Source organism: Canis aureus, chromosome 23 (genome assembly GCF_053574225.1).
Source record: "Canis aureus isolate CA01 chromosome 23, VMU_Caureus_v.1.0, whole genome shotgun sequence".
Taxonomy (NCBI): domain Eukaryota; kingdom Metazoa; phylum Chordata; class Mammalia; order Carnivora; family Canidae; genus Canis; species Canis aureus.
In genome coordinates, this window is record NC_135633.1 from 35392559 (window position 1) to 35414379 (window position 21821).

The following is a 21821-nucleotide window of genomic DNA, read 5'->3' on the forward strand; positions in this document are numbered from 1 at the left end:
GCCCTTCTGGAAATCTTTTAAAACCATGATCTATATTTTTGGGGGAGTAACTTCCCTAGCATCTTGGCCAACATTCATTTTGCCATGTTACACTCAAATTTTTCAGAGATGAACCAAAGCACTGGGGGTGTGTAAGTAATAGCAATAGGCTTTTATATCTTGCCTAATGTTGGATATTTGCATTTAATGTTTTCAATAACACAGGATATGACATGCAGTGTCATTCTGTTAGTACAGCTCCACATGTACAAAGCTTAGTACTGCAGCCTCCCAGATCCACTGATGAATGAGACCCAACGTTGCTGTCCTTGAAGAGATCACAAAAAGGTAGTCAGCAAAAACTAATTCCCTTCTACTTTAAACTGTGGTTATTTTCTAGAAAACAGCCTACATAAAAAGGCAAACAAAAAGTTTCATTTGGTCTGTAGTAGCCACACCAGTCATTGTCATTTAAAGCCAATTGTTTAAGAGAAAGGAAGCATCCTAGGCCAAGGAGAAGGGAGTCATCACCATTGCTTTCCAAAATTGTTGTATGAGCTGCTCCCTCAAAGGAAAAGGCCATCAGTACTCAGGAAGTGGCAGAGGTTTCCGACAGTTATAAACGATAGTGTCTGCAGCGTGACCCATGGTTCAAACTGCATAAAAATAAGAATTCACTGACAAATGATAACAAGTACTTCCTCACTTTCCTATCGCCTGAATCAGAGCCATTGTTTGGGTTGTAGTTCCTTGTTTAAATTAGGTTATTAAATCACAATGATGCTGGCCAAACATGCTAGTCATAAGCCATCAGGAAAACTTATCAAAAATACCAATGTGTCAAGCCTTAAATGCACACACACACTTTTTCACTAAGAAAATGTGACCACAAAAAAAATAAAATAATAAAATAAAATAAAATCTGACCAGTACCAAGCGTATCTTTCAAAAACTTTGTTTTTTTCTCTCCTGAAAACCACAAATGAAGTACTATAATGTAGCAGAAAGAGAATCTGCAAACAGATCTGAGTTTTAGTGCCAATTCTGCCATCTATTATTTGAATTTTAACAAGTTACTTCATGTCTTTGGGCTTGTTTTCTTATATGCAAAATGAAAAAAAAAATAGTACCTATCTCAGAGAGGTCTTTTTTTTTTTTTTTTTTTTTAAGTAGGCTCCATGTCCCCAGCATGAAGCCTATTGCACAGCCTGAACTTACAACCCTTAGATGAAGACCTGAGCTGAGATCAAGAGTCAGATGTTTGTTTAATCAACTGAGCCACCCTGGGCATCCCTCAGAGAGGTCTTATGATGATTAAGGTGGATAATGCATGCAAGTGCCTAGCAAGAATATGAAAGAAGTGAGAGTTTGATGTATTACTCGTACATTTTGTAAAGCATGTTTTTAAAAAAAATTTTTAAAGCATGTTTTATTAGCATGCACCTCCCAAGTCTGAAACCACTGCCAAATAGCCAAATACATATACAAACATATACAATGGTATAGGTTTAATATTCATTAGGAAGAAATTGTGATATAACTTTTTTTAAAGATTTCATTCATTCATTCATTTAGAGTGCACAGGCACGCAAGTGCAGGTAGAGGGAGGGGCAGTGGGAGAGAGAGAAATTCAAGCAAACTCCACACTGAGCACAAAGTTCATCATGGGGCTTGATCCTGAGGATCATAACCTGAGCCTAAATCAAGAGTCAGACGCTTAACTAACCATCCAGGCACCCCAGTGATATATATAAAACTGTAGCAAAACAAAACAAAACAAAACAAAAAACCCCAAAACCCAAAAAACAAAAAAACTTTACAATTTGTTCCAACTTTTCGCTTACAACAAATGACCCTGCAAAGCAAAACTTAAAAAAAAAAAAAAAAAAATGCAGTCATCATGGAACTGAAAACAGCAACAAGGCACTGAGTTGGTAACAGTGAGAGCCTCTTACACACCAAGTATCATGTGGCCTTGAATGTGATATGTTTTTGCTTTTGACTTTCTATCTTGCGCTGTGACAGTGCAATATATCTTTAGTACACATTCATCACTATATGAATTATGTGTAAGGTATATACCACGGAAATAAAACATGACTGAATATCTTATTTCTAAAGACTTTTTTTTAAAGATTTTATTTATTTATTCGACAAACAGAGAGAGAGAGGCAGAGACACAGGTAGAGGGAAAAGTAGGCTCCATGCCAGAAGCCTGATACGGACTCAATCCCAGGTCTCAGGATCACGCCCTGGGCTGAAGGCGGCGCTTAAACCACTGCCCATCTAAAGAATTTTAAAATAACCTGTGACATCACTTTCATCATCTAATATGCTGAAGATTGTAAATCCACATCTCAAAGGACTACTTATTTCATCTTAGGTGTCAGAATAATATAATTACAATCATGGTTCAAATAACCAGGTTTCTCATAAAAGAAGTTACAGAGATCAGCTTAAATTTCCAATCTAATTTCCTTTAAAATGATAGCACTTTATTAAACAGAAGAATAATACTATCATTCTAAGCACATGTTTAAAGAGGAGACCACTATTTAGGCTTTAATAGAAAACAGAATACCTAGGCATGGTTTCCTGAAGTTGACTTTCTAATCAAGGTAGACTTTCAGAAGCAAAAGGCCTAAAGGTGACCTCTGTTCCCTTGAATTAGTGGACAAAAGAGGAAAATCCAAGTGGAATAGAAAACTATGAATATTTAGCAGTGACTAATCCATGCAGCATAAGTAAGGAATACTTACATGAACCTTAATTAACTTATTCTAAGCCAAATTTTGTTTTCTGTTTTTTGGGGTTTTTAAAAAAGATTTTATTTATTTATTCATGAGAGATACAGAGACTGAGAGAGAGGTAGAAGACACAGGCAGAGGGCTCCATGCAGGGAGCCTGATGCGGGGCTCCATCCCGGGTCTCCAGGATCACGCCCTGGGTGAAGGCGGCGCTAAACCTTGGAAAAGCTTAAAAAGGAGGATTCCCTAATGGAACTAGGATAAACTGTACTGAGCACCAAACTTAAGGGGACAATTTCTAAAGTAGTGACCTCATTCCTGCCCCACCAGTTTAGTCTCCTCCTTTATTTCTTGGAGAATACCTTTTGCGATCATCAGTGGAGGTCTCTTTATATCCTTTACTCTATAAAAATATCTCAGAGTCTGTATCTTAGAAGGTTTAATAGTCCCCTTCTGCTGTTAACATGGCTCATTTATTTAAAGTACATTCATTTAAGTCTTTTTACAAACACAAAAGCCTAGTCAGAAGAAAGTTTTGTTGTGTTAAAACCTCCATTATGACTTTTTTTCTCTCCAAAATTATCCAGCCTTGCTAGAAAATTGAGATTCCTCTTGATTCAACTTTATTATTGTCTAATCTGGATATCCTTAATAAATGTGACTTCCACGCTATCCTGAATTTAGGCCATGAATTACACAATCTTCTGTCTATTCCAGAAATACAAGTAGTACAGAAGCAATATAGCTCAAGGGCTTTGATGTCAACAGAACTCAGTTTAAATCCCAGCACTATCAATGATCAGTTATGAGATGTGGATATATCACTTTACCTCTAAGCCCTTTATTTCTCTATGAAAAAGATGTAGCTCCTCCATGCGGGGTGGAAGATACATCTATGAAAAGCACTTAGGCTGTACCTGTCACAAGGTGAATACATTTACTCTGGTCAGCAGAGCAGTGTTTTGACCCTTACCACTTTAACACCAAGTTCTGTTCTTAAAGTCAATTAAAGATTCAGAGAAGAGGGATACCTGGGTGGCTCAGCGGTTTAGCACCTGCCTTCAGCCCAAGGCCTGATCCTAGAGTCCCGGGATCGAGTCCCGCATCGGGCTCCCTGCATGGAGCCTGCTTCTGTCTCTGCCTTTCCCTCTCTCTGTGTATCACATGAATAAATAAATAAAATCTTACCAAAAAAAAGAGAGAGAAGGACTACCTGCACCATGTGTGTGCCAATGGAACCAATGACTATACTGACTTCACACTGCAGAGTGCCCACCTCTTGCCTTATAGAGTCTGATCCTGTCCCAGGCTTACTGACCTTTCAGTTCCTACAACATGACTGCTCTTTCCTACCTTAGGATACGCCCTCTACCTGGACAGAAATCTTGATCATCTCCCTCTCCTGTCTAACCTCTATTTAGCTTCCCAGTCTCTGCTTTGACACCACTGCTGCCTACAGGATTCTCTAATATCCAAGACTCAGGACTTCACTGAAGATCCCACAACAAACTACTCCTTAAAGCACACTCCTAATTATTATCACTATGTTCCCACTAAACTGTAAACTTTATGAGGTCTGTCTTTGCTTTCCACTTATCCCCAGCTATTAACATAGCATATGGTACATGGATAGTTCAATAAATCTTTCCGGATGAACATACAACTGTGCTGCTTTACTCTATGTTAGATATTTTATCTGCTATAAGACAATGATACATCATTGAAGCCTATAACCAACTTGAAGAGCCGCTCAGAAAAAGCTCCTAAAGAAATCTGACTTGAATAAATCTGCCTTTACCTAACCCGCGTGGGGAATCCCCACAATGTGAGCAGCAAGCAAGAGAACATCATGAGCTTGACAGACATGACAGCTGATCCTCTCCAGGTGCAGCACTGTGTGGCAACTTGGAACTGACACAAGTAACAGAAAGTAAGGATTTACAAATATACATAGTTAACTGGCTTCTTTTTGAAAATGAATCATAAAAAGTACTATCTTTACCTTAGTTCTCTAATATGGGCAGTACACAACTCCCACAGCAGTAGGCTTTAAGGGACATTTTTCCTAATGTCTTCATTCTTTAACCTCTCCCTGGCCCTCTCCCATACACAAAACAAAGAGCAAACTTTGCTGTACTCCCTCTCATGATTCTTTCTCTGTACGTATGTGGGGAGAAGGTTAGTAAAGACAACCCTGTAAGTTGTGACCTTTAAGTTACAGCTTCCAGATCATCAAAATAAGAATATGAATAAGTGGGCCTGTTTTTATTTGCCTGGCATTCTATATTGTTTCCCAAAAGGATTTCAGGCCATTGAGAATCAAGTTTTCCTCCCTCCCTATAACACATACACACACACACACATCCCTTCCTTATCTCAAGGTACAGGGAAGCAGGAAAAGGGAGGGGGAAAAGATACAGATTCAACAAACATTTGTAAAGATGATACTCTAATAAAACTATAAAAATTATGTAATACTATGGGTAGTACGCTGTGGAGTATGAGTACTTACAAGATAGAGTCCTTGATTTAAAGAGAGTAAGAAAAAAAATTTTAAAAAAATAGAGAGTAAGATAAGAGTACAAAAGATTCTAACACAAGACTAGAATAAGACATGTGCCCTGAAAGCAGTACAAAGAAAGATCTGATTGGGCACCTGAGTGTCTCACTGGTTGAGCATCACCTTCAGCTCAGGTCGTAATCCTGGGGTTCTGGAATTGAGTCCCACATCAGGTTCCCCACCGGGAGTGTGCTTCTCCCTCTGCTTATGTCTCTGCCTCTCTCTGTGTGTCTCTCATGAATAAATAAATAAAATCTTTAAAAAAGAAAAAAAAGAAGGAAAGAAAGATCTGACTGATCACACACTTTCCGAAAGATAAGAAATACCTCATGGAGGAGGTACTCAGTATCTGAGATGAGGCTTAAAAAAAGGATGGGATTGATAAAGGGGGGAGGGCACTGGGAGAGATATTTCAGACAAAAGAAACAATGTGGGCTAAAAGTATAGAAACAGGAAAAGAATGAGGATGTGTGGGGAATAGATTAGCACACTAGAAAGGTGGGTTGGGGTCACAGGGTAGAAAGCTCTGAATGCTACAGGATTTTGTTCTAAATAAAGCAAACAATTAGCTGCTGTACCTGGGTGGCTCAGCCAGTTAAGCATCTGACTCAGAAAAAAAAAAAAAAAAAAGCATCTGACTCAGGTCATGAACTCAGGGTCCTAGGATCCACTTTCATCAGGCTCCCTGATCAGCATTGGCTTGACCCTCCCTCTCCCTTTGCCCTTCCCCCCATTTGAGAGTGCACTTGCATGAGTACACTCTCTCAAATAAATACAATCTTTTTTTTTTAAAGATTATTTTATTTATGAGACAGACAGAGAGAGAGAGAGAGAGAGAGAGGCAGAGACACAGGCAGAGGGAGAAGTAGGCTCCATGCAGGGAGCCCAAGGCGGGACTCGACCCCGAGACTCCAGGATCACACCTTGGGCGGAAGGCAGGCGCTAAACCGCTGAGCCACCCGGGCTGCCCAAATAAATACAATCTTAAAAAAAAAAAAAAAGTAAACAATTTGGAATCATTGTGGGCTCTGAGCAGAAGAGTGCTTGATGGAAGAAGAGGTGGTTAATGTACCCATGGGGACTACAGTAGAGGGCTAACCACAGGAAGCAAGGAGGACCTTCAAACTCATATAATCCACCTTTTACTGTCCCCTCACCCTATTCTTACTTCCTTCATTACTAGGCTTAAATTTCATGGTCAACAAATAAATACTCCCTTGCATATGTCCCTTAATCTCCATGTCTCTCACTTTCTTTTAGTGATTTGGCAAAAGGATAATCCTGGTTAAAAGAACCCTCCATCAACTTCTCACTCATACCCAAGAAAGTAAATGTAGCTAAAGAAACATACAGCCTATCAAATGGTCTTACTAACATGCATGAGACTTCAAAGCTACCTGTGATCAGGACGTCTGGGTAGTTCAGTGGTCAAGCATCTGCCTTCAGCTCAGGGCGTGACCCCAGGGTCCCAGGATCAAGTCCCACATCGGGCTCCCTGCAAGGAGCCTGCTGCTCCTTCTGCCTATGTCTCTGCCTCTCTCTTGAATAAATAAAATCTTTTAAAAAAAGCTACCTATAATCAAATCATATTTCCCTAGTCCATTTATTTTCTTTCTCTGCTAGAGGAATATTTATGTTTTCTTTTCTCCTCACTATGTTCATCCCCTGCTGCTACCCTCTCCTTGGGTATGTCCTTTCAGTCATACTGGCCTCCTTGTGGTTGTTCCCACCAGGCACACATCTACCTTAGGGTTTTGTACTTGCTTTTCTCTATGTCTTAAATGCTCTTTCTCCAGTGCTTAGAAGAGTGCCCTGCAAATAGTGAGAACTTAACAAAAATAGAGTAAATGAATTTGGAAACACATCGTACATTCAAGTATGCTATTTTGCTTTTTTCATTTATCATTAATTTACAAACATTTCCCGACATTACCAAGTATACTCCAAGGTCATCATTTTTAAGGGATAGTAATATTCCATTTTATGGATATGCCACAAATTATTTACAATTTGGGACTGAGAAACCAGGAGATTTACAAATGGGATCTTTTGGATGATTCTTCCTTTAATCTTTCTAAACCTCGATAGTTTCACCTCTAAAAATGAGCATAATATCTACTTCATAGGACTGCTGCAAAGAATGGATGTGGAATATAGACAGATATGGAGACATCAGTTTTGAAAACAGAGGCATCATGATGTCAATTGAATGAAAGATCATAGATCTTGGAAGCAACAGATTAAAATGTATTGTCCCTCAAGAGCTTGATCAAGTCACTTAATCTCTACGAACCTCAATTAAACCATCTATTTTTAAAAGTGGTTATAAAAATTAAAAGCAGGTACACAGAAGAATTTAAAATAATATCTAGCCCAGATAAGATAATTAATAAGTGCTAATTCACTCACTGCTCATAAACAACCAGGACTTTTCTTAAATTGTGAACCAGAATAAAAAAGATTAAAAAAAAAAAAGACGTTTATAAACTCCCCAATAACACACACATTGTTAATGCAAGTTTTGGGGCGTCTGGGTGGCTCAGTCAGTTAAGCATCTACCTTTGGCTCAGGTCATGGTCCCAGGGTCCTGGAAACCTGCCCCATGTCAGGCTCCCAGGTTGGCAAGGACACTGCTTCTCCCACTCACCCCTGCTCATGCTCTCTCTCTCTCTCTCACATAAATAAATAAATTAAATCTTTATTAAAAAAAAGTTTCCTTTTGATGAAATTTACAAGGCATATTTCAGATTTTTTATATAAATCTATTAATTTTGTTTCCTTTATTATGAAAAAGACAAGCAAAATAATTATTTTAATTACCAAATGATAGTATGAATAAATTTCTTTATCACATACTTCAATGTATATATACATTAGATCAGTGAACTATCATGATAATAAGTTGAGCAAGAAAATATTATGTAGATAGTCTCACTTGAGGGATTTTTTGAAGCAATCTGTAAATTGCGGCCACATACTACCAAGACACTACAAATTTATCAGTCCCTTCCCATATTTTTCAGATACAAGCTTGAATATGTGTGACTGGAATAGCTGACAAGTATGTGAGGTCCTCCAGGGTGTAATCATCTCTGCTTTCCTGGGACCTAGCCCAATGCCTGATATATAAAAGGAATAGGATGAACACTCGAGTAGGTAGATGGGTGGGCAGGTAAGAGACTAATTGAGTATGGTGGTCATTAGTGTTGTTTCTCCTTCTAGGATCTCCAAAGTCAATATTCTTATCTCCCTATCTTGTCCTTACATGCAGCAAAATAGCCTGTTTGGGCCAAGGAATTATGAAAGGAAGTGACATGTGCCACTTCCAGATTGGGGCATTTATTATCTTTCTATGTCCTTTTTCCACTGCTATGGTGATCATGAAAGTATACGTTGAGAGGAGGCCTTCATAAATCCCTTAGTCTCTAAGTGAATGCAATGAGGGAACCCTCTGCTAACCCCAATGGAAATACAGTTTGAGTCACACATTTTTGTAGGGTTAAGTCACTAAAATTTTGAGTTCTGCTACATCAGCATAACCTAGCCCATCCTGACTAGTACAATAACCAAGATAATGACATTTATTTTAGAACAAGAAACTCATTAGAGTTTATTTTCAGAAAAAAACAAAATGAAACAGATAAGCAATCTATCTTGAACATGTCACTCAACCTGTCTATATGATCGTTCTCTCACCTGTGAAGTGGAACAAACCATCTACCTCACAGAACAGCTGTAGGAATTAAATGTCTATTAAGTACTCAGAAAGTAGGGCATATAAAGCTTTCAATAAACAGTAGCAGATTATTAGTATTACTGTGCACTCGATATTTATACACTACATATTTCATTTTATTCTCCCTCCTCTTACGCCTTATTCATTTTAACTTCTAGCCAATTTTTTCCATTCAAAAAATCTTTATCAACATGGCTGGGCTACAGTGCCCAGATATTTGACCAAACATTCTGGATGTTTCTATGAAGGTGTTTTTTGGGATAAGATTCACATTTAAGTCAGTAGACTTTGAGTAAAGCAGCTTTACCCTCCATAATGTGGGTCTCACCTAACCAGGTGAAGGACTGAATAGCAAAAAAGACTGACCTCTCCGGAACAAAAAGGAATAGTGCAAGCAGGCTCTCTTTGGACTCAAATTGCAACTCTTCTCTGGGTCTCTAGCCTGCCAGCCAACCCTACAGATTTTGAACTTACCAAGCCTCCATAATCACATGAAATAATTCCTTAAAATAAATCAATCTCTGTGAAAAAAGGAATACATACACAGAAAGAAACATTCTATTGGGTCTGTTTCTCAGGAGAATTCTGACTAATAAAGATTGTTTGCCTAGTGACACTGAGGAAAATGAGAGCCTCAAAGGACCCATTCTCTTTTCCCACTACATCACACTGTAAAATGCCCTCCAAACTCACATTCTACTCTGAGGGGCTAGGGTGGGAGGTGGAGGGTAATGAGAAAGAGAGAAACCTTGCAACCATAAGCCATAAAGTCCAAGGAGCCCCTTCAACATTGACATTATACATGTATACGTGTAAATACCTGGATGTGACCAAGTGATGTACTATTCTTTCTCTGGTCTCCTGATTCAGTTACTTTGGATAAAAGAAAACAAATATTCCTAGTAAATCAATAACATTTGCAGACTTCGAAAGAAGAGGAAAAAGAATTAGTAAAGATGTAGAAAATGAAAAGAAAAATAAAAAATAAAACTTGTGTCAATTAAGTTTCTAGAAGATGCATTATCACAACTGCCATGCATTTGGATCAATCTGAAATGATGATACTATGGGGAGTGTGGTTTTAGGACAGAGTGGGGAAGAAACCAGCATGTGATCTATTAAGTTTCCACCATGTCCCAAGGCACTGTGTGTGTGCTTTCATTTGTCACCATATTTAATCCGTGGTAGACTTTGCTCTGTTTAGGCTTTTTTTGGATAGTCATTCATTCACTCCCTCAAAAAAATACTTATTTTGTGCCTTATATTTTTATAGGCTCTTTTGAGTACTGGAGAGTGCTATCTAGCTAACAGGGACACATACAAAAGAGTAAGTGTGCAGGGTGAAAAAAGACCAACTATGTTGCCCTAAAGTCAAGAAGGCTTCAGAGAAGAGGTGATATTTCAGCTGGATTACAGGTACGAGTTTAACTTGGAAAGAAGAGAGATAGTATTCCAGATAGAATTTCTGACACCGTAAAATTCAGTTGAGTCTCTGTTCTAAGTTGCTAAAAGTACATGTGTGCATTGAGGAGCAAAGGGGAGGGAAAGGGCCTTTATATCCAGACCATTCATGGAATTTATGTGCATATAAAGATAGCTGGGAATAGCTTGGTCAACTAGACAGATATAACTACAGATAAAGAAAATCATTACAAAGGTTGATAAAAATTCAACCTTGAATAAAAACTGAGGCTTACAATTATAATAATGATGTTTATTATTAAAAGGCATAAAAGCATTTCATGTCCTCTAACTAAAAAAAATTAAGGTTGAGTTTATACATGGTCCCAACTAAAAACCTATGGTCCAGAATTGGCAACTACGATAATCATTATTATGTAATAAATATGTATGTGGAAGTTTTCTCAACAAAATGAAATAAAACCCAACTCGTTGATATAAGGAAAATTATTATTATAGCAATACACATATATGTGGAATCTGTGTCCTAAAATATAAACTAAGCCAAAGGGTGGCTGAGTAAGGTCAAACAAATCACCAAAAAGGAAAAAGAACTCTTAAATTATATTTCTAAATAGTTTAAGTGGTCAAGAAAGGAATGTATACTGAAGGAAGATAAATTAAGGGCTCACAGATCATTTGGTCTCTTCCACCCTTTTGTTCCCCCTTTTCTGCTGATAGTTCCCTTTTTCATAATTTCTCTCCTCCTTCTTCTTCTTTTGTGTGAGAAAGACACAACCGACTGCGCCACCCAGGTGCCCTTCATCACTTCTAAGGAGAATTCAGAGATCCTCATTCCAAAAGTTCTCTTTCAATTTTATTTTACCAATAAGACTCTGCAAATAATCATATACAAAATCCCCAAATATGAAACAGACTAAAGCTCAGGCTCAAAGAGTTCAGAGAGAGAGGGGTTACTGAAGCACCCTAACTTGGCCTCCACTTTACCCTTCATCCACCAACCCTCTGAGACAGCTCCCCAAATAGCCTTAATTTTCCTTAGCGCAGTATGTAATATGCTGCTCCTTGTTCAATCCTCTCAATTTACAAATGAAAGTGTAGCTTAGTGAATTAATTTAATTAATTCTGAAAAATCCCTGTTTCATTTCCTCTGCTGAAATAAAATGCTTTCTCTTCCTCATAAACTGTAATTTAAATTTCTGGGTTAAAAATAATTCCTTATAAGTTACAAATTCATTCAATCAGTCTATCTGAATTCAAGATTCAGGGCTAAATATTCTGCTGGGGACATGTCATCTGTTTTCATTTAATCATCACCAAATCCCCAGATCAAGAAACTGCGTTTACTGTTTGTTTGTTTTTTAAGATTTTATTTACTTGAAAGAGACCATGCACTTGCAGGGTGGAGGGAGCACAAGCAGGTGAGAGGCAAAGGGAGAAGGAGAAGCAGACTCCTCGCTGAGCAGGGAGCCCTGCGCCATCCCAGGACCCACGGACCGTGACTGAGCCAAAGGCAGAGGCTTAACTGACGCAGCCAATCAAGGGCCCCAAGAACAGGGTTCAGAGAAGTACCGTAACTTTCCTAAGTTCACAGAGCTAGCAGAGTGGAATGCTGTTCTATTCAACTCCAAAAGCCAAACCTCAGACTCTTGCATTCTTTCTAAGTCCAAACCTTTTCCTAGTCTTTACCTGTCTTTACACAGGTTCCCAGAAATACAAACTGGTAAGAGATCTCGTCACTTCACACAGTCTTGTCATGCTTCAGGCAGCCAAGCACAAAGCCATCAAGTCTACTTTAAACTTCTAAACTCAAGCTTCAGAACTGTAGAGATGCTAATCCCCACCCTCAAATCTTGACTTTCTTCTACAACTTTCTTTACAACCGTGGGCTACACGTTATGTTCAGTCTTATGGAGAACAGGAATGGTTAAAAACCCTTAATCAAAGGGCGACAAAATCAACTTTGAGCTGAGCAAGAGATGACAGGCTGGTGTTTTGGGTTGAATACTACATATTACCTAATAGGATACTGGAAATGTGTATTTAAAGGCTGCTTTTGGACAAACGATGACTGTCACGACGGAGTAGGAGTCACAGGTGGCATCAAACAATTTTAATTTGACGGGAGGTGAGGAGAATTTGAATTAGAGCATCATCTTCTGGGAGCAGAAGCTGAAGTGACTGTCACAGCCAATTTTAGAAGAGAGTGTGGAAACCAGGATTGATATTAAACTACTGGTTCACGGGAGAAGAGATTTTAAACAGAACTGAAACTTGGTGCCACTGTCTAGAAACTGTGAGCCAAAGATCGGACAAGTCCTAGGCATTAGGGGTCTGAAATTCTGGGTGAGCTCCAGTGCCTAGGCTCGGGTCCATTAGGCAGGGACTGCGCAGCCCGAGCGCTCCCCGACGCCCGCCCCGCCCCGCCCCGCCCCGCCCCGCCTTACCTTCTGTAGGATGTAGTGAACCGAGTACTTCGCGCCAGTAAAACGGCGGGAGGTGAAACTGGTTGACCAGCGCAGGCTGCTGAGGGCCTTCACGGCCGGCGGTACAGGGATGGCGACCCCAGGCGTCAGGAGAGCCAGGAGCAGGAGCAGGACGGCGGGGCGCCCCATGGCTACGGCTCCGGCTGGCGGCTGCAGTGCGGGTGGGAGCGAGACCGGCAGAGACGCGGAGCTAGAGCCGAGCCCAGCCCGCAGCTCCGCCCACCGCACAGAGGCTCCTCCCCGGAGCAACACCGCCCAAGCCTGGGCGCCCACGCCGCCCCGCCCCGCCCCGGTCCCCGGCGGCGCCGCAGCCTTTCACGTTCCTCTGGCGCAGTCCCCTCTTCCGAGTCCACCTTCATCGCGGCCCCAGTCCAAGTCCACCCCTTCCCACCGGACCGCCGGAATCCCATCCTGGGGACAGAGCGCTCTCCAAGCCCAGCACCTCCTTTCCTGCCCTGCCCGGTCGGCCTCAGTTCCATTGCCACCCCCCTTGCCCTCCGCAAACCCCATATAATAACAATAATAATAAGAGCTGCCATGACAATTCCTTGAGCGTTCTCTACGTGTCCCTATATCGCTAGGCATAATGGCACACACGCCTCTAACTCCAGCATCACAGCAATCCGTGTGTCGCGTGATGGCTACTCCCACTGACAGCTGAGGAAACCGAGGTCCCGAGGGGTGGAGGGCATTGCACTGGGTTACTCAGGAGGCAGGGGAGCGCGGCTTCGCAGCCCGCTCGGTCCGGCCCTCGCATCCCACCTCCATGATGTCAGCCAACCACCTCTTGCGGTAGTCCGCTCACCCATCACCCCGAACCTCCGCGCTGCCCACACAAGCCATCCCTTAGCTGGAGTCTCCGGGGCCCGGAGCCCCCCGAGTCCCGCTAGGTCCGGGTCCCTTCGTCCAGGATACGCCCCGGTCCCCTGCCCCGGGCGGGTAGCCCGCTTCAGACCCCGCTTCCATCCCCCTCTTGCTCTTCTCCGCGCCACCAACCTCCCCTGCCCAGCTCCCACTCCTCCTTCCAGGCGCCCTGCCGAACCCCGATCTGAGGGGCGCTACCACCCCTTCCTGGGACCCCCACGCTGCCCCCAAAACCAACTTTATAGACTGTGCCACTGCGGCACCAGTCGGGGAAAAACATCCCCCAAACCCTGTCTCTACCCACAGTTTGACGAAAATGGTCGTTCCCAGAAACTCACAGAACGCCGCGTTCAATCTCCACCCTCGGCGGCGCCTTCTTCTGATTGGCTGTGAGCAGCCACTGCCCAAGCGTCACTTCCGGCGGAAAAGGACGCGGGAGTTTTGATTGGAAACTTGATTCGTCGCCGGGTCCCAGCGGTCGGCACCGCGGAGCGTCGCCCGGACGAGTCTCGGTCGTGTGCCTCAGGTGAGGAGCTGTGGAGCGCAAAGGGCGAGACTCCTAACGTGGCCCTGAGTGTCGTCGTGGGTGAGACTTAGAGCGTTCCCTGTTGTTTTCTCAGGAGTTAGTCTTTCTCTGTAGAAGGGTGGCCATGAGAGTGAACAGGAAAAAGGGTCTGTCTGTCATTTAGAATTAGGCCGTGCTGTTGATACAGTTCAGCGAGCGTTTCCTCCACATTTGCCTAGCCAGCGAGCTAGATGAGGGTGAGCCTCTGGAACCGATAAAACAAAGGAAAAGTACCATCCGGGTTTTGAGGTGCTCGGAGATGCGGCGTTAGCAGGCTTTGCTGAGTAATTGAGTGCTGAAAAGGGGGCTTTTCCATAGCGTTTTGTGACCTAGAGGGAAGAGTGTTTTGTCAGTGTGCTCAAATCGGAAACTTGAAATTGTTCTACATTCCTTACCTATCTTATACTCAGCCAGTCATTATATCTCAAATCCACACAGTCCTCCACTTGTGGGCCACTTGGAACACCGTGACTTCTCCATAGCTCCAGTCTCCAGCCTCCCAGCTGGCTCTTACTTCGTGTTACTTTCCAATCCAGTCTCCACATTGCCAGGCTATCTGGTAAGTCGCAGATCTGGCCAGAGCACTCCCGGTTTAAAATCTTTACTTGCCTCCTATTTGCCCTCAAGGTAAGCCTAACCTTCTTCACATATTTTACAGGGCCCTTCTTGCTAGCCTTTGCCTGCCTCTCCATATTTGTTTTGTACTGCTCCAGCCCTATGAAAAGTCTTTTTGAGTTCCTCAAATCCACCGTCTCACCTCACCTCCAGATCGCTTCTAACCTGGCTAATTCATACTCATTCCTTAAGTTTCAGTTTTATTGTCTTTTAACTCAGGAAGCCTTTCTGCACCCTGCAAAACTGGGTCACAAAGTACCTAGTAGTTAGTGATAGCAGATAGTTTGGATATTGTTTTTGACTTATTTATTTGAGAGAACGCACAAGGAGAGGGAGAAGCAGGCTCCTCGCTGAGCAAGGAGTCTGATGGGGGCTCCATCCCAGCACTCCAGATCATGACCCGAGTGGAAGGCATACACTTAACTGACTGAGCCACCAAGGCACCACTATCCTGCAGATAGTTTTTTTTTTTTTTTTAAGATTTTATTTATTTATTCATGAGAGACACAGAGAGGCAGAGACACAGGCAGAGGGAGAAGCAAGCCCCATGCAGGGAGCCCGACGCGGGACTTGATCCCGGATCTCCAGGATCATGCCATGGGCTGAAGGCGGCGCTGAACCACTGGGCCACCCAGGCAGCCCTATCCTGAAGATAGTTGTAAGTGCCTCCCTCTGCCAAGAATTACTAGGTACTGGGATTACAATAGTGAACAAGTTAGATTCCTCACCAAGTGGAACTTAACTCTTATAGGTGGAGTTAAGAATAGAAGGGGAAACTGAGTTAGGCTCGTTTCAGGTGGCCTCTCTCAAGTCTTGAAAAACAAAATTTGACCAAGTAAATTTGAAGATCAAGTTAGCTTTATTAAATGATTCAGACAACATCTTACCTAGCAAATAAAAGAGAGCTCCAAAGAGTCATACAAAATAGGTTTTTATAGGAAAGAAAGTAGGGCAAGGAAGTTATTAGCAAAAGAAAAGGATTGTTCTGGGCAAGGTCAGTCTTCCTCTGGGGGAAGGGCAAGGAGTCTTATGCAGATTGCCTTTCTGAGATGGAGAGAGCTCTTGTTGGCACTGATCCAGAAAATTCCTTATTGACCAGTTAAGACTATATTTCTGGGGGAAGTTGAAACTGCAGTTAGATGAGGTAGTTAGCCCCAGTTTGGGGACTCTGCAAATGACTTCATTTGGGGCCTGTGGCTTTTATTCTAACACAAGAGTTGACTCTTAAAGCAAGGCCTAAAAGATGAGAATGATCCAGCCATGCAATAAAGAAAAGGAAGAACATTCCAGAATGAATAGATTGTACAAAGGCCCTAAGCCAGGGAAGAAGTTGTCATCTGAGTGCTCAAAAACCTAAGGAAAGATCTGTGCTGCTGGAAGGTATTCAGAAAGGATAGGTGATGAAATGAGCCTTGAGAGATGGGCAGGGACCAGATCTTGCAGTTAGGAAGCTAATGCGGCAGCAGAAGCAACAGGTGATGATGTTTGGATTACGTAGTAGCAGAACATATGTGGGAAAAGTGGACAGTGGTTCTTAGATTTGGAAATAGAAGGACATACAGATGAGTATAATGTGAGACTTGAGGGAAAAAGAAATGAAAGATGATTCCTAAGTATCTGACCTGGCTTAACTGGTTGAAGAATAGTGCTATTTGCTGACATGGAGAAAATTTCAAGAAAAGAATGTGCTGTCTGTTTGATTGAATGGGGGCCCCAAATGTGGGGCAGTGATTGAGTGAAAACCAATGGCGTGGGTGGTGAAAGGATTCACCCAAGGCAGCACAAAGGAGATAGTTTATTGAATACACCACAAGGGAGTGGTGGGCAGGACAGCAAAGGTGAGACTGTCTGACAGGAGAGCATGAGTAGGGCTGTATTTAAAGGGGAAGATAAAGAGGTATGGCAACGTAGGGAATTTTCCCTTTTTTGGTAACTGTGCCTGCTGTAAGTAGCCCATTGATCTGTTTAGGGCCTATGGATATTTTGAGGTAGGTCTCCTGTCTGTATTCAGGCAGGTGGTCACCGTAGGCCCTTTTGCCTTGCTCTACATTACGTTGCTCAAGCCTGTTGTCTAAAAGCAGCCTCTACAAAGAAGTTTGAAAGGAAACTAAGAATTCAGGTTTTTTACCTATTAAAACTTGAGGTGTCTATGGAACATCAAAATAATGGCTGTCTATAACTGTCTCCTCCATGTGGAAGTCTGGAGCTTGCAGATATTGTATGTACCTTAATGTCACTTCCTTAGTAGTTACACATTGTCTTAGCCAACAGTTTATAAATTTCTTGAACACAAGAGCCTGTATTTTCTATCTGTAATTTTGTCACCCTCCCTATCCCTTCATCTATCATAAACTCAATGGACAAACTGTGTTGTATTCACCAAGAGTTTCCTGGGTGGTGTCTTGGGGGGTTTTTATTGTTAAGGATTTTTTTTTTTTTTTTTTTAATTCAAGTAGGCTCCACACCCAACATGGGGCTTGAACTCATGAGATGAAGAGTCGCATGCTCCGGATGCCCTGCCTTCAGCTCAGGGCCTTATCCTGGAGTCCCTGCATGGAGCCTGCTTCTCTCTCTGCCTCTCTCTTTCTGTGTCTGTCATTAATAAATGGATAAAATCTTTAAAAAAAAAAAAAAAAGTCACATGCTCTAAGCTAGCCAGCTACCTGTCTTGGGTGGTATTTTAAAAGTATTTTTCACCAATATTTCTCCAAATAAAAGAGGTTTCGTTTTTTTGTTTTTCTGTCTCCTGCTTTCTCATCTTTTCTAGAATTTTCACATTATGTCAGTAAATCATTTCTCAAGGATTTGTTATGACTACTTTTAGAAAACTTAGACAAAGTATGCACCCTTGGGGGTAAACCATTAAGTAAACAGCTCAAAATATAATACAGCCTGTACAATATAAAACAGGAAATCTGAGAGTAGCAAGGTGACAGATTTTCTTGCATAGCAAGAACAGTTTTGGGAGGCTGCCCTAAGATTGGCCACTCTGACATGAAGATTGTTTTGAGTTAAAAGCAATCAAAACCCAGCAGATTCAGGGAAAGCTTTTCTGCAGCCCCACGCCCTGCCCACCAACTGCCTAAAAAAACATTTAGATAGAAGACCTCATGCAAGAAGAGAGCTATCATCACAGATAACTATATTATGATAAATAGTAAAGTAAGGTAGACAGGAGAAACCTAGCAAGGCCTTATGATCAAAATCCCCTCTTATTCCCATTGTTTTTGAATGGCCCCCACAAACATTTGTTTACCAAACATTTACTCTTTTTTATTTTTTCTGAGGATTGTATGCCTTCCTTTGGAAGTCCTGGACCCCTACCCACTTCTATTTAGTTTGGGATGACATATATATACCTTATTTTGTCTGAGTGTCTTTGGAATTTTCAAGTCTGCAGATTCCCTGTATGTATGCATACTATTAAATTTGATTTTCTTGTTAATCTGTCTCCTGTCAATTTGATTCTTGGTCCAGGGACAGAAATTTGTGTCCCCCAACAATGTTAAACATTTAAATTTTTCTGGATGATCTAACATTTAATAAGAATTATTCTAGATTTTCTAGTCTAGCCCAAAGGAGAAAAAAATTACGTCAGTGTGTGTGCATATAATAGGGGCATGTTTTTTTCATATTAAGGTGCCAACTAGGAAATTGGTAGTGAAGAAGGTAAGCCGAAACGACCCCAGATAGTAGACCAAAGATTTACAAAGTAATCTAAAAGACTGTAATGCTCTCAGACTTTATAGTTTAACTATAACCACATTAATCACAAATGTTGGTCACCATCAGACAGCCTAACTGGCTAGGCCAGTGATTTTCAAGTATTGCCAACATAAACATTATCTGGGAACTTGTGAGACATGCAAATTCTCTGGCCCTCGTCCCAAATTTACTGAATCAGAACTCAGGTTAGGACCCAGAAGTCCATTTTATCAGACCCTCCAGGTGATTTTGATAGACTCTAAAAGAGAACCACTGGGCTAGTATGAAAATGGGTGGTAATCAATGAGTTATGTATCTGGGCCCACCGACAAAACTATCTTTCGTGTGAAAAGGATGCACTAGCTATATTAGCCTGATTCCATTAAAATATTTGATTAACCTAATACCCCTCTTCAAACAACTTTCTCTATACATATAGTCATACCCAAAAGAAAATATGGGCTTAAAATGTGTCCTTCCTGTGCTGTAATTTTTCATGATATATTAGTAAAGTGTCTTTGGATATGATTTAGATCCCCATATAGCTTGACTAGAAAGAGAAAGCAAGAATTCCATGTTAAATACTGGACCCCACATATTTTAATAAATATAAGTCAGAATCTTCTTCATTCCAGACATTCCTGGGAAATCTCTGGGCCTTCAAAACAAAAGCCTACTGAGCCCCTAATTAGTTCCCATCAACCTACCCTAACACATTTTTCTCCCCCTCTATCTTAACCTCCTTGTTTATACTTTTAGGTGTAAGAGATTGAGAGGACCCAAAGTTTTCTTTGTATGTTATTTCTAAGTTCCCTACCTAGTATTTTTTTTATTATATTTATTGATTTTTTTAAAGTGTAAATGTAAAACATCTTCAAAATACTTTAAACATACAAAGAAAATAAAAATCACCTTTAGGGATCCCCGGGTGGCGCAGCGGTTTAGCGCCTGCCTTTGGCCCAGGGCGCGATCCTGGAGACCCGGGATCGAATCCCACATCGGGCTCCCGGTGCATGGATCCTGCTTCTCCCTCTGCCTATGTCTCTGCCCCTCTCTCTCTCTCTCTGTGTGACTATTATAAATTAAAAAAAAAAAAAAAAATCACCTTTAATCCGGTAACTGCGAAGGATTATGTATTTGCATAACTATTCTCTCCCCACTCTTCCAAGCTAAGACTCAGTCCCCTTATATTTTCTCATGGCATTATGTACATTTCTTTTATAGAATCTGCCACGTTTTCAGTAAAATTTTTTCATGTGATTGTCTATTTTTCCCATCACTTATCCCCAATACCTGATATTTAGCAGCTGCACAACAAATAACTGATAAATTGAATTGGAATATGATTTGCTGGCTGTGATGGAGCCAAAGAAATGAAATGCTGTATTACCATCCTTCCCAATAAAATCAAGAAGAAAGATAAATTGCAGGAGATACTACATATGAAATTGTTTCCAGGTCATTGTAATTATAAGGTTTTGTAACTTTTTTTTTCCTTAAGATTTTAATTTATTTATTCATGAGAGACAGAGAGAGAGAGAGGCAGAGACACAGGCAGAGGGAGAAGTAGGCTCCATGCAGGGAGCCTGATATGAGACTCAATCCTGGGACCCCAGGATCACGCCCGGAGCCAAAGGCAGATGCTTAACCGCTGAGCCACCCAGGCATCCCTGTAACTTTGATATTTACTTATTCCTGATGCTTCAGTTCTCCATCAAACGTGAAGTCACCACAGTACAAGTCAAGCAGTGGAGAGATCAACTAGATGATAAATGTCATAAAGGAAATACTACGAAAGCAGCAAAAAGAACAGTGACTTCCTGAAAGGATCTTCTTGGATTTTTGTCCGCCAGACAATGAGAAGCCTTTTTGCCATTTTTGGGGGCTTTACCAGGTGAAACAAATAGTAAAAACAGTTTACTAGGGGATCCCTGGGTGGCGCAGCGGTTTAGCGCCTGCCTTTGGCCCAGGGCACAATCCTGGAGACCCGGGATCGAATCCCACGTCGGGCTCCTGGTGCATGGAGCCTGCTTCCCCCTCCCTATGTCTTTGCCTCTCTCTCTCTCACTGTGTGCCTATCATAAATAAAATAAAATAAAAAATTTAAAAACAAAAAAACAAAAAAAAAGCCAGTTTACTGACCTTTTTCATTTTAGTTCTCAAATTTGCCATTAAGTTGTAAATACTTAGTTTTTTAGACATACTTCTTTGATCCACCAGAGGGCAATAGACCCTTATATAAAGATAATTTAACCAACTTTAAAAACACAGCAATTAGTGCTTGCACAATTAATTTAGAAATTAAATATTTCTGCTTGTGTTTTTTGTTTGTTGGTGAGCTTCCCAATTAGACAGTAAGCATTTTATTTCTCATTGTTTCGCCTACAAATTTATCAGTGTCCTAGTTATATTTAAGGCTTAATCCATTTCCTAAAGTTTGAATTTGATAACAGTTGTGTAAAGAATATAATTTGGTGCATGCCCATATAGTTGTGGTACAATAAAAAATTCTAGTTTAGAGCCCTAGAGAAGATAGTCTCTGCTCATTATATGATTGCAATTAAGGGGAAAAAAACAAATGAGGATATAATTTGAATGATTAAAATAAGTTTTAAATAAAGTACTAGATATGAAAACACTCTGTGCACTCTGATGTATATACAATTATGATTATTTTATGATTTGGTAAAATAGTGGGTTGTTTTGTTTTTGTTTTAAAGAGAGAGGCAGAGAGAGAAGCAGGCTCCATGCAGGGAGCCCGATGTAGGACTCAATCCTGGGACTCCAGGATCATGCCCTGGGCCAAAGGCAGACACTCAACTGCTGAGCCACCCAAGCGTCCCAAATTGTGTTTTATATTTAATGGTATATGGTAAAACTGGCTTAAGAAGAGGAAAGCTGAAAATCTGGAAGGAAGTTAACTGCTGATGTTCAGATCGACAATTTTTAATCTCAGCAGAGATTAGCCATGGGGATATAATGAGATGGTCCCTCTAAGATCTTACTCTGGTTCCAGGAGAAAACTCTAAACACATAAGTTTACTATGATGTGCTAAATGCCAAATTAAAAAGTAGAGTCCTTAAGCTGGGAAAGCTTCCTGGAGAAGAAAGCTTTAGAAAAAACTTCTTAGAAAATAAACAT

At 41.1% G+C, this 21821-nt stretch overlaps 2 protein-coding genes across 11 annotated transcripts in view; one reads left to right on the forward strand and one right to left on the reverse strand.

Annotated features, from left to right (window-relative positions):
• PRCP (prolylcarboxypeptidase) overlaps nt 1–14226 on the reverse strand; it is a 65271-nt gene extending 51045 nt beyond the window's left edge. The window contains exons 1-2 of one of the 2 annotated variants that reach the window (XM_077867231.1): nt 14133–14226; nt 12892–13080 (exon numbers count right to left, since the gene is read on the reverse strand). In XM_077867231.1, the coding sequence (XP_077723357.1) occupies nt 12892–13059 (168 nt within the window). In that variant the 5' untranslated portion in view covers nt 13060–13080; nt 14133–14226. Of the gene's footprint in view, nt 1–12891; nt 13081–14098 lie in introns of both variants that reach the window. The other variant, XM_077867232.1, reaches the window with a different exon arrangement.
• Nucleotides 14205–21821, forward strand: part of DDIAS (DNA damage induced apoptosis suppressor) — a 29870-nt gene continuing 22253 nt past the window's right edge. For 4 of the 9 annotated variants that reach the window (XR_013362315.1, XR_013362321.1, XM_077867230.1 and 1 more), the window contains exons 1-2: nt 14205–14320; nt 14798–14918. The gene's annotated coding sequence lies outside the window, so the exon portion shown is untranslated. The other 5 variants (XR_013362318.1, XR_013362316.1, XR_013362319.1 and 2 more) reach the window with 5 other exon arrangements.